General features: G+C 44.7%; 1 protein-coding gene across 1 annotated transcript in view; it reads right to left on the bottom strand.

The window, feature by feature from the left end:
* Positions 1-13159, bottom strand: part of ADRA1D (adrenoceptor alpha 1D) — a 55085-nt gene extending 41926 nt beyond the window's left edge. The window contains exon 1 of the mRNA XM_009976767.3: positions 12111-13159. Within this exon, the coding sequence (XP_009975069.3) occupies positions 12111-13077 (967 nt within the window). The 5' untranslated portion in view covers positions 13078-13159. The remainder of the gene's footprint in view (positions 1-12110) is intronic.
* Between the last annotated feature and the right edge of the window lie 239 nt (positions 13160-13398).

Here is a 13398-nt window from a genome sequence, read left to right as displayed (position 1 = left end):
CTTTTCCCCATCTAAATGCTTTCACAAAGGTCTTGTCTGTGGTAGAAGACCTGGACTAAGCTCCAGCATAGCCCTTGAGCAAAGGCTGGGGCAGCTTTATTTTGTAGTGGGGGCTGTCCCCTGCTCAGTGTTTGCATAATTGACCTTTGCATGGGAGATGTCTTTCAGGGCTTTCTTATGTATTTTTTTCTCATCATGAACATCTTTTGGAGAATTTGCAGCCTGGCTTTTGTCTTGGGCTTCTCAGCGCCTGAAACCTTGTGTTGCAACAGTCTTTCAGGGGAATGCAGCCAGGAGTTGTTTAATTCAGGACATCAGGTGAGATAACTCCTGTGATTTGCTCTAACCTTTGACTCACTGGGGGAAATACAGATCCCATTAACTGTGATAAATAAACAACCTGCTGAACAGAAGAGGGGCAGGTCTGATTGCAGGTCCTGAACCCAAGTGGCACCAGCCACCTCATGTTCATACTGCTCCAGGCACAATGCTGGGGCAGATTTCTGTTGGAGATATCTGGCTGGGGCCAGCCCAGTATCTCCTGCCCTTCTTCCATTACTAAGTGCCATCAGTGTACCCTCTGTAAGCAATGGGAAAGGCGTCTTGGACTTGCCTGGGGAAGGGATTTCTCCCAGCAGGAATCCCTTGCAAATGTTGGTTTTGTTGTTGGTTTTGTTTCTTTTTTTTTCTGTTTTTTTTTTTTTTTTTTTTTTTTTTTTTTTCCATTTACAGGAGGGGGTAAAAATAAAAGTTGCATTTCAGGGGCCTTAATGACTGAGTTGTGAATTGCCTCAGGTTGGAAACTTCCCAGGAGGAGGAAGGAGGAAATGCCCTCTCTTTAGCAAGCTGGCAGTTGGTTTTCTGCCACCAGACCTGGTGGTTCTCTGGCTCGGCTCCAAATGCATTAGCTAAGGAACCCTCTTAGAGAAAGGCTATTCATTAGGAGTAGCTAAAAAGCCATATCCTGTTCCAGCCACTCCAGTAAATCCATCCTTGGACTAATCGCGTCCATAAATTATGATGCAGGGAGAAATACAGCCTTCTGTTTCTGTGTGACAGTTCTATACAGCTCCTAAGCAGAGAAAGCAGGACAGGGAGAAGTAGCTTCTGTCTTAGCAATCCTGGAGAGCTACCAAGTGACCACATGCATGTAAGTTGTGCCTCAGTTTCCCTACCAAAAGATTATGATGAACAGTGTTGAAACATGGATTGTCTCCCTCCCTGATGACATTTGTGTGTGTTCCCCTTCTGTCTATTTAGTTCTCTGAACTATGGAGCTGGCACCACTGGGGTAAGGTTGTCTCTCGCAGATGTTGCGTGGGAAGATGTGAATGTTACTTCTGCCACTCAGTCAGGTTTCCTCACCAGCCTGGACAGCAGATAGTTGATACAACAAATCAGTGCCTACCAGAGACTTCATTTTTGCATTGTGTGGCTGGAATTTGTGTTGGATAAAGGAGGATGATGAGTATATTTGGGGATGTGTGCTCAGATACAGGTGCAAAGAGCTGAGAAATCTCTGGATGGAAAGTGCTCTTAAAGGCAAAGTCTTCAGAAAGAAGAGATAATTGCTCAGTATTCCTGACAGCATTTTAAAGGAAATATTTACAGCAAATAAGAATGAAAATTAACTGCCAAATATCTCTCCTGTGAAAGCACCCAGCTGCTGAACTTTAATACTGAAGCTATTCCTCATGAACTATCCTTGCTCCCAAATCCCCAAACCCTTTCAGCCACAATCAAATTAAGAGCAGGTCGATATACAAAAACAGGACCATAAAACACATTTAGCTCTTCGAAACGCTCTTGTGAGTTTGAGCCTTAGGAGAGAGAGGGGATGGTTCTGTTTTGGGGCTCAGCAAACGCTCTGTTGCGGGGCTCGCCTCAGGGAATCTCAAAGCCCTGCCACCTCGGTGCTGCTGGAGACAAGAAGGGTTCCCTGTCCTGCCTTCACAACACCTCGCGAACCTCACTTCACTCCAAGCCACTTGCTCCTCCTCCTCATCTCCCACTGTGCCTTCCAGATCTCCAACTCCTTCCCTTGTGCCCCATTACAGATCTTGTATAGAAACAAGCTACAGCAGATGCAGGGCTCCAGCATAGCTACAGGGGGTTGGTTGTTTCTGACCCCACGGTCACATTCAAGAGGTCCATTGTGAAAAAGAGATGAGTGCTTTCATGGACTCCACAGAGAAGACCTTGCCCAGAGGAAGCTACCACCCAACAGTTGCTACATGGTAACCCGATGGGACAAAGGGTTGGATGGGCCCCATATGTGAGGTCCTCCTGACAGACAAGTTGCTTGAATTACCTAAATCCTTCTTTGACAGGTTGCCAACAACTGGTTTGTTACTGTAGAACCTTCTAGATTAAAAATGGCTCAAATTAACAATTAAGTCTTAGAGCCACTGAGATACCTTGTGAAATCTGAAGACCCTGGATGTGCAAGTCTCCTCCAGAGAGAACTAGCCCTGAGTTACATGAATGTGAGTCACTCTGCACTTTTTTTTTTTTGCTGGGGAAAGTGCAGGGTTTGCTTCCCCAGATGGGTGGTGTTACTTAGTGGATATAACCGTAGTGGTAATCCTGATATAGCACCTGCTGCGAAGAACAAAAAAACCAACACCCTGAACTTTACAGGAGCCATCCTCCTCTAGGGACTGGCCCATCAGCAGAAGTCACTGATGCTAACGCCCAGCAGAATAAAACACTGGCTACCCTCAGAAGAGCTCTTTTGATTTGATGCATGCAACAGATCTGTCTTGATGACAACCCAAAATAAAGTGAATGACAATCTCAGTGTTATGAGACCACACTTAGCCTTGCCTCATTATCACATGACAAATAAAGAAGGTAATTAGCTCTCAACACAGAACAGAAAACCACATTTACAAAGTGTACTTAATACCAGGCTTTCTTGGGAAAAGGTCTGCTCAGAGAACAAAGCTGATTCACAACCTCCAGAGAATCAACTCTGCACTAGAAGGGTCAAGTTTTCCTGTAAGGAATGAGGGATGAAAAAAAACCTGCTTGGTACCCTCAAAGCTAGATACCTTAGGAGGACTTTGAAATTTTGTGTGTAAAAAGAATGAGGAGACGGAACAACTTGGATTGATCAAAACAGTCTAAACATCCACTAGTTGGAAAACTGGATTTTTCACTATGTACATTTCATACCAGAAGCTCTTTGCAGCCTTGTTTTGCCCAAACACCAGACAAACAAATCCTGAAATATTTTCTATTGTCAATGAAAATGTCATTCTTCTGGGAGTTGCAGTTCAGTTGCTTTCCTATTACTACTTGTCTGGAGGATGGTATAACTTATGATGCAACATAGATTAGCACTTGTATCTTGGCTAAGTGGGAGGCAGCGGGGTATACCAGGAAATGTAAACCAATTAGGATGATCACCAGGTAAAAGGCAATAAGGGTAAGAGACAGGAAAAATATTTATCCAATGGTGCCATGCACCACATAGAAATATCCAGGGGTAGAACTCTATTTTCCTGAATTAAATTTATGTGGAAAGAGGATTTTCAAAGAAAAACCTTGTTTTCTCAGGCAGCTCCTGTCCTCATCATCCACTTGAATTTAGGATTTTATATTAAAACATAGACGTTGCTGCAGGCACCACTCAAAATCCCACCAGTGTCCATGACAAGATGATTGCTGAAAATGTGGTGTGTAAACCACAGCCTTTGCAACTGCTGATTTTGGGATTCAGCTGTTGTAAAGATGTTTTTTCTCATACGGAGAACAAATATGTTAAGAGATTTTCACATTCTTTGCTTTGTAATTGGATTATGCGTTAAAAGTTGTCTTGTTTACCGCTATGGTGAACACTGGTTACTACTGAGCACACAAAACAGTAGCTTGCAGACAAGTTATACTGTAGCCTATATAATAAAACTGCTAAATGAACAATAAAGAAGTGGCAAAGTTAAGGACTCAAAAGATCAACAAGGTCAAAGTGAAAATCACATTTGTAAAACTTTAGTTTCTTGCATTTAAAGAGTTTAATTTCAGGGTCATGCTCTATTGACTCTGCAGTGTCCCTGCCATATCAGTTGCAGGGGAAGGTGGGTGCTTAATTAATTAATTAATTGATTAAGTTGAGCTACTCACTGGTCAGTACTTGGCTCCACACTTGACAAACACACCCTGCTCAGCTCCTATCTGATAACAGAACTATTTGTTTCCTCATGGTTATCTGGAGGTACTTAGCTCAAGTTACAACCAAATTTTTAGCAAACAAATATATTTTTCTTTTCACAGCTCTCCAATAAGAAAAAAGTGGTTTAGAGCCATTTTAGTGTCCAATCTACAAAGCAATGCCAAAAGATGTCTATATTTTGAGTGTGGATTCCTGAGCCCTTGGCTTTATAAAGCACTTCACATCCTTATAGCATAACTCCTATCAGCTCCAGCTCCATCTGGAAGTGTGTCAGACTTTGGCAAAACTAGTCCCCTCTTTGGCTTCCCAGTGAGATTCATCTCAACTAGTTTAGACTGGTCACCTTGGAGCTAGTGACCATTGGCCTCCCTCAGAGATACTGAGGTGCTTTTGGGGTGTGACTCATCTGACTCGTTTAGATAGCAATATTAGGATGAGGTGAACTGCATCCTCAAAATACCTATTTTTCATTGTTGGTTATGTAGAAGGTTGAAGAGCAATTGGCTGAAGGCTATATACTGTTGGCTTCCAATGCCAGGGATTGTCTTGACATTGAAGATGGGAACAGTGTGGAAATGAGCAGTACAGGGGACTGCAGAGGGGCAGAAATGCCCAGCAGACACCATCAGGTCATTGCTCTTGAAAGCCCTTCCTCATCAAGCTCCAGTCTTGCTAAACTGCCCTCCCCTGACAACACATCAGAAAGGTGCTTCCTTCAAAGAAATTTGCCATATTTGGCCAGATTTATCTAATTCCTGCCCTGTCCTCACACGAAGCACCCCCTCAACCCCAATGGATTAAAATGTCAAGTTTTTGCTCTGACACATGGTACTTCCAGAGCTTTTTAAACTCAAGCTTGTCCCCATAATACTTCTTATAGGAACCAAACACTGTGTTTTCTCCTATCACCTTTCTCAGATATGGCTATCTCATTTTGTCTCACATTTGGCAGAACAAATTCAGCCTGTTACAAAGACAGGGAATGGAAAACTTTACCTAATAGATAATGTTTGGCACAAGAAACTGGGACTTTATTCCAGAAGGGTCCTGTAATGTTCATAGGTATTATCAGCCCTACCTAGAATACAGAACAGTAATCACATCAAGTAAAAGTCCTGATTGGTCAATTGGAAGATAGTTCAGGTTGATTTACCAAGGAAATATACTCATTTTCTGAAGACCCACAATCAAGTGTGCTGTATGCACTCAATAAAGTGAGCACACTTCTAATTAAAACCCTACGGGTACCACGAAGCCTTTACACTCTTACTTGCTAACATGACACAGTTCCCAATACCTAGTTCATGCTGTTTGTTGTGACAAAATCAATTAAAAATGAGCTGGTAGCAAGAGATTAAACAACCACCTTGCATGATCATACCAAAGAACATCCCCAATCTTCTACTCAGTCTCATGAACCAGATTATCAGAATTGATGAGCAAATATTTATCCAAGTATAAACTAGTGAAGGTAGATCAGGTTAATTAAAGGATCCTTCCCAGAATACCGAGGACAAAGTTTTATGTATGCAAATATAATAAAACCATCAGACCCAGCTTAATATAGATGCATTTAATGTTATATGGTATATTTTGGTATTGGTTCCAAAACTCTTGTTGAGAGATTTTATAACAATTTGCCCACTGAATCACAGTAGTTTTAAATTTTTCGAGATCTATTTTTTCCTGTTTATGGTACATCCATTATAGCAACTGCCTCCAGATGCGTCAAGACACTGTGCTATGAAAACAGACATTCGTCTTTAAACAGTTTTATTTGGTGGTGCGGTGGGTGGACTGGAAGCAGAGTAATCCCATACACAGGTCATGGGAGATCTGGGTCCTATTCCCAGTCACTTTAATGAATCACTGCATTACTTTGGCCAGGCAAGAGGCAAAGCATATGTTCAAACTTGGGTGCCCAAATCATTATTTGAGGTCCAGAATGCTGCAACTCTTATAACAGCAAAAACTGTACTAAACCCCTCCCTCTGTCTCCAGCCTTCTACACAGGGTAATGGGTAGGAAGGGAACAACATGCACTCAATTGTGTTCCAAATAATAATTTTTTGCTGTCTATTTCAAATAGATTTAGACTGTTTCCCTGCTGTTCTGCACTCTGGTGGCTTCTGCACTAGGGCACAGGGAGTGAATCAACACTGTCAAATGCTTTAGCTACATAATTTACTCACAGGCTCATTAGCCATGTGCCTACTTATAATTCTCTCCTGTGACCTTCTGCAGGATGTCAACATGTTCTCCCCAGAGAACATGGTTGCTTTTGCACAGTATTATTTCTGGACAGACACAATCAATGCAGATGAATCCCAGCCAGGTCCCCTGTGCCTGGACTATTCCTCCAGTGCTATCCCAGGGGGCTGTACACCCCCATGTGTCCCTGTGCCATGCCCACCACTTGCACCCCTGCTATCATGCCCTAGGAATGACTTCCTGGCAGGCTGCAACACGACCCTAATGTTATTGCAGACACTCTGGACTAGAAAAAGAGAAGCAGAAATCACATTTGAGGGCTGTTTAAGCAACAGTATAATTTGCCTGAGAAAGCAGTGGATTTGCCCTGATTGCAATACTTTAAGAATAGTCTTGAAAAACAGGTCAGGAATGGTTTGGGGCCAAGTGATCTTCCCCTGAGAAAGGTAGATAGGCTGGGAGACCCATCCATCCCCTACAATTCAATGAATTTATGCTAATTCGTCATGAGCCCATTTGATGAAAACATCCTGTGGTGCAAAGCAGAAGAGAAGAACTTTGCCTCTTGCCTGGATGATGTCCAATAAATCAAACTGGAGCCTGATACCTAGCAGCTTTTGAGACTCTGTGCCTGTGTCTTTGCTGGCATTTTTAACGAATGTACGGTTCCTGTGGACCAGGATCAATGGGGGGACGTGTGGCAGATGGAATAAATCATTGCAACTGCTCTTGTTCCAGTTTGATTTGATGCTCTGGGCCATAGCTAAATATTCCAAAGCAGTTGCCCATTCCCTTTTCCATGCCAATTCTGCCACTTCCACCATGACTCAGAAAATTTCAGGAGATAGAAGAGACTGCCCTGACAATCAAAATAATTGAACGGTCTATCTTTCATCCTCCTCCTTTTAAATCACACTTTCGATCAGGTCCTCCTGTGAACAAAACTAAAGAAGTTTGGTTTTCTGTGGAGTTGTGTCTTGTGGTGGATTTTGAGTATTTTCTGATGTCTAATCAGGGGCTGAGTTCACTCTGCAGCCTTCGTTCTGCGAGGGAGAGTATAAAAGTTCCCACTCCTTTACCCATCTGCCTATTTCTATAGGAACTTGGTATACTGAGGACTTTCAGCACTTCGACAAATGTGATTGAGATTAATGAAAGAGTTCATCAGGTGGTAGGGAAAGGCTTACAGGCACAGAGCAATGACAGAGCCCTTTTTTTTTCTTAGGAAACTCTGCTAAATGCTCTTCTACCAGAATAGAATTAGATTCTCCACTTGCACCAGAACAGACGTGGTCTCCTCTGAAATGCGCTTCTACCTATATTGTCTTCCCCATAGCTTATTTTACAAGTGTCAGTTACTGAAGCTTGAGCACTGTTATGCCTCTGTGAGCCCATCTTCTGCAAAATGTGTTGTGAAAGGACTTCTGCCCTGTGAAAAACAGCATCGACAAAAATATTTTTGCTTTGGCTTGAAGGAGACCTTTCCAAGCCTGGCTTGTGTGGCAGCTGCCTTTCCTTCAGGATGCAGGTAAAAAAAGCCAGTATACTGTTTTTCTGAATCACAGCTGGAAATGCGTACCAGCTTCCACTGCAAACACAGGCAAGTCACCACCCCCCAAGGCAAGCATAAGACCATGAATATGGAGGATTTTGCTCATACTGAGGGATCTCTTAAGTCATTCCTTGTCTGGGTAACCTGCTGCTTGTAGAAGGACAGAGTGAAGGGAGCCTTGGGTTACGGCCTTCACCCTTCTGTGGCACTAGCTATGGGCGCTGCTGTGCTTTTCTCACACTGGTCTTGATTTCTAACCAAATCCAAAGAATAACAAAGATGGGAGCCCATCCCCCAGACTAGATTATGCTTCTTAAATACAGGGGTCAAGTGTAAATTACCATCCTGGATACTGTCTAGTGCCTCCTTGATCCCAAGGGATGATTGTTTCCTCTTAGATGCTTCTGGGGTGGTGGTGGAGAAGGTCTTTGCCTCCACTTCTGAGATGGACCCATTTGGGGTTCCACATTGTCTCTGCATGCTCCCCAGCCACTCAAGAGTAGATGAAAAGCAGGGCTCCATCCGTCCTCCTATGCTTACTTACTGCCTCCTGGATCAGTTTTGAGAAAGCTATATAGACTGTCTAGCTAGAAGTGTTGTATAGGGGGTTCTGGTTCCTTGACCCATTGCATAGATGCCCTACTGCGAGGGCAAATCCAGCACCTAACTTTCAGTAGGATTTTCAATTAGCAGAAGAACCAGTGAAGCCTCTGTGGTTGTGTAACTTAAGAGAGAGTTTCTCTGTCTATTCTCTCTGTCTAATAAAGTCTTGAGCTGACGGGACTGAGCATCTTGCTTACATTAGACTTAAAAAAATACAGACTAGGATACATCCCACCTCTCTGCAAATACCTGCAGTGCAGACACCATCAGCTGGTTAGTTGCCCCTGGCTGCTTTTGTAGTCAAGGAAGAGGAAGAAGCAGTTTGACACCACGATTATTCTCATCCCAAGAAGGATGTCCAAAATAGGTCAGGTGAGTCACACCTTCGGGCACTCCCCTCGGAAAGATAAAATGAGCTTTGGGTCAATATGACTGATCTAGTACTAGTGTTGTTCTGAGAGGGAGTTGGACCTTCAGAGATCCCGTCCAACTAGCATCTCCATGATGCTGTGACTTGCTGAGATGAAGGCACAGATACCTAAGACAACCAAAGAGAGATGAATCCTGTCCTATAAAACACCCTTAAACTCCTGGTCCACATCTCTGAGAAGAGTCTGGTTATGTTTTCATGACAGGTCCTTGCTAAGGGAAGAGGCACCCTGACCTAAACCACACAACCACCACCCAGGACCCCCACAAAGCAGCTTGGTAGAGCTCTGCTGCACACCTAGCAGAAGGTACAACCTGTACAAGAGTTACGTGGGCAATTAGGATTTCATCTCTTGTTGAACAACCAGCTGTTTAAAGAGTCTCATTAGCCAAAGAAACTGTTAATTGTGTTAAAGTTCCCAGTGATGGCATCCTGTGCTTGGGGATGTGTATCACAAACCCAAGAGTGATCTAAATTTCTCAGCTGATAAATAGACTGTAGAGTTATCAGGGAATTTGAGCGGATTTAAAGAAGAAACTCTGTAGATTATTCAAGTGTGGAGAAATGCCTGACAACATTTGGCACATACATAGGTCTGTTTTTAAAAGTACTGGTTATTTCAGCTTCTCAACCATGATGTGATAAATATTAGTCCCATGTGACTAATGTGAAAACTATTCTACAGAGAGTTGCAAAGATGTGTGCAGACTCACAGAGACACCAGTGACAGAGCCAGGACAGAAGTTTCTGATTGCTACATGCTAAGTAGAGGTGGGAGTCTTTTTTTTTAGTTGTCAAATTTACTTATCCCTAAAAAATATAATCAGACAATAGTCAGTTAACAGTGTAAGTCAATGACAACTTCTTGAAAATTCATGTGAAATAGAAAAAGAAAAGTCAAAACATTTTGATATTTTCAGAAGAAAATAGATCACTTATCTATTTCATTTTAATGTGACAGTTCATTTTGAAATGTATCTGAGTACTCATTTTTTAATAAACTTCCATTTACTCTTAAATTGAAACAATATGTTTCACTTCAATTGAAAGTGATTTTTGTTTCTCATGAGTGTTTCATTTTCATTTAAAATGTGTATCAATATAATTTCCACTTGGTCCCAAATTATTTCACATAAGTTTGTCTAACAGGCAAATAAAAGATGCATTCTACTTAACATTTACATTTTTCTTGCAAAGGAGAATTGGCCCCGGCATGTTTCAGTTTGTGGATTTAGAGTGAACTTTGCTGATTTCTCTGAGTTTCAGACCTGTCTCCTGAGCTGTAAAATCAGAGATTAGACCTTCCATTCTCCTTCTAGATAGCATTGAATGATTCTCAGATTTGAATAGGAAATTGCAATTAATAAAAGGGGACCGAAATCAAAGGCAGCATATTTTGTAGTCATAAAATAAATGAACTTTTGCTGTGTTTATTTTATACTTATAATACGGCAGGAAGTAAAGATCAAAGCCATGTTTATAAAAAACTTGGCAAGTTGTGTGCTTGGAGGAAGCAAATGGGTTCACAGGAGGTACTTAAAGAATGAAGTTTGGATTTTTAGCTGTTGTAAATCATCATATCTCCTTTGACTTCAACGCAAGAATAGTGATTTACATCAGTGCAGAAGCTGGTTTAAGAGTTTTAGAGGAGAACAGATATGGTAAAACAAAAGAAAATATGTTTTTCTACTGAAAAGTATTCGCCTGATGTTTGTTCTCTATTTCCAAGTACTGGGAATAACTCAGAGGAACAGGATCCCCATTCCCAGCTTTATTAGCTGTAAGGTGTAAAGGTGGGAATGAGGTTTGGAGCTTGGTCCTGCCCTGCTGATTGGCCATGGGGGTGAGTATCAGACTGGGGCTGCCCAGAGAGCTCAACCTTCAGGTACCGGCATCTCCCTGAGCCCCACAATTCCCAAGCTATTTGTTTACAGGCTATAAAAATCCCCCAATGCACCTGATCAATGAAAGGGAAACTGAGGCATGGTCAGACAAGATAATTCATCTTGGGTCTTGTAGTCAGACAAGTTCACTTCAGCCTTAATGCCCGAGTTATACCATGAGCTCCCATGCTCACACAGGGTGAAAACTCTTCAGAGCAGCAATTTCACCCCTATGGAGAGTTGGGATAAGCTGAGCTATGTGCAAAGGCCATTATCAATAGTCAGAAGTTATTTTAATATCTTTTTTTTTTTTTTTTTTTTTCCCTCCAATGTTTAGCTACATCGGTCCAGAGGGTTAATCGTGTTCCCTGAGTTGCGTGCCTGTTGTTAAATGAGGTGGTGATGAAGAGCACCAGCTTTCCTGCACTTCATGGGCCATGGGTAGCATTGGTGCTGGAAGGGGACGTTGCTTTGGACATCACACTTCCCCAGCTGCATCCTCTTCACCCAGGCAAACAACTTACCAGAACTTTAGAGCACAACCCCTCAGACAACCCCAAATGAGCACCCAGTGACATGGGCACCATGGAAGGGCCAGGAGCTGAGGGCACAATTCCTGGAGGAGGTGGATCAACCGTGGGAAATCATCTAGGAACATCACCCTTGTAGATAAGACCTGATCTTACTCCGGGTCTCTGCACAACATTGGCATCCCGGGAAGTCAGGGAGACTTAGGCTTCAGACTCTGACACGCTCCTTGGGGAGATCAAACCTCACTCATCTCCAACACTTTTGGCAGTTCACAACAGAAGTGGGAGACCTGGGCCCCCAGAGGCAGAGCCAGGTGCCCTTCCCCAAACTGGGAGGCAGGGAGGCTGGGGGCCTGGGGGCCTGGATGGTAAAGCTGTTTGGAGACCACTGTGCTGTAATTACAGACTGTTTGAAACAGAGCTGCTGCCTCTTTAGCCTGAACTTCATTAATTAAACTGCTGAATGCAGAATGAATTAATTAAAGCAATTATTATGCTGATATTTTATTCATTTGCTGTTTACTTTGATTGATTATATGACTCTGATTAATAAATATTGAATAAGTGCTAATTAATTGAATGAATTCATTGCTGGTTTATCTGCCGATCAGTTATCTATCCCTCAACTCCATGCATGAGCTGTGTCCTGAAAGTTTGTACCAAGGAGCAGGTTCCTGGGGGCTCAGCCACGAGCAGTGGGGCTGGGATGGGGGACACGGTCACTTACCAAAAGGCAGGACGAAGAAGAATGGGAACCAGCAGAGAATGAAAACACCCACGACAATGGCGAGAGTCTTGGCTGCTTTTTTCTCACGGGAGAACTTGAGGAGCCGCACGGAGAGGGAGCTCCTGAAGTTGTGCCCCTTGCTCCGGGTGCTGGAGAGAGGTTCCTCCAGCACGCTGCGGCAGTGGATGCGCAGTACCACCTCCATGGATTTATTCCTCTCCTTCTTGACCCCGGCCTCCAAGCTCCGGGTGGTCCGTCTGGCCACCACGTAGATCCTGAAGTACATCACCAGGATGACCATAAGGGGCAGGTAGAAGGAGAAGAGGGAGGAGAACAGGGCATAGCCTGGCTCCTCCGTGATGCTACAGATGCTCTCATCTGGCGGCGGTGGCTCCTTCCATCCCAGCAGTGGACCGATGGAGATGACCATAGAGGAAAGCCAGACCACCACGAGGATGACCCCCGCCTTCCTTTCAGTCATGATCGTGGGGTACTTGAGGGAGTACTTGACGCCGATGTACCTGTCCACGGAGATGATGCACAGGCTCATGATGGAGGCGGAGCAGCACAGCACGTCCACCGCTGCCCAGATGTTGCAGAAGATGCGCCCAAACACCCAGAAGCCCAGCACCTCCAAGGTGGCCGAGAAGGGCAGCACGGTGGTGCTGAGCAGCAGGTCGGCGATGGCCAGGTTCACGATGAAGTAGTTGGTGACGGTCTGCAGGTGCCGGTTACAAGCCACGGAGAGGATGACGAGGATGTTCCCCACGATGGCTGAGAGGATGAAGACGGCCAGGAAGACCCCGACGCCCACCGCCTGCACGTCCAAGGCGAAAGTCAGTGTGGTGCCGTTGCCCTGGGGGGTCTCCTCACCTTGCAGCCCCCAGGACCGGTTGGCACCGCTCTGGCTGCCTTGTCCCGTCCGGTTCCCACTCAAGCTGCCATTGCTCAGCTCAGGGAAAGTCATTGTAGAAAAGGTCCGGGCTCCATGGAGGGCGAGGAGAAAGCGATGCCGAGGCGCAGCCCCCCCGGCATGATCCCCGCAGCCCCCTCCAAGACTCGCTCAGCACCTCGCTGCCAAACTATTCCCACCCCCCCCACCCCCCCCACCCCCCGGCTTCTCCTCCCGCGGGGCAAGGCTCGCTCCCCCCAGCCGGGATGGAGGGATGGAGGGCGAGCAGGCTGCGCTGCTCCTGCCTCCCCCCCTCCCCAGCCCCGCTTCACGCCGGCCCCCCTCCCCACGACGACAGGCTCTCGCCGCCCCTCAACCCCACCGCCTGCCCGCCCG

Source organism: Tyto alba, unplaced genomic scaffold, assembly GCF_018691265.1.
Source record: "Tyto alba isolate M040663 unplaced genomic scaffold, T.alba_DEE_v4.0 Super-Scaffold_6, whole genome shotgun sequence".
Classification (NCBI taxonomy): Eukaryota; Metazoa; Chordata; class Aves; order Strigiformes; family Tytonidae; genus Tyto; species Tyto alba.
Note: the sequence above shows the minus strand (reverse complement) of the source record. Positions and strands in the feature narration are given on the sequence as shown.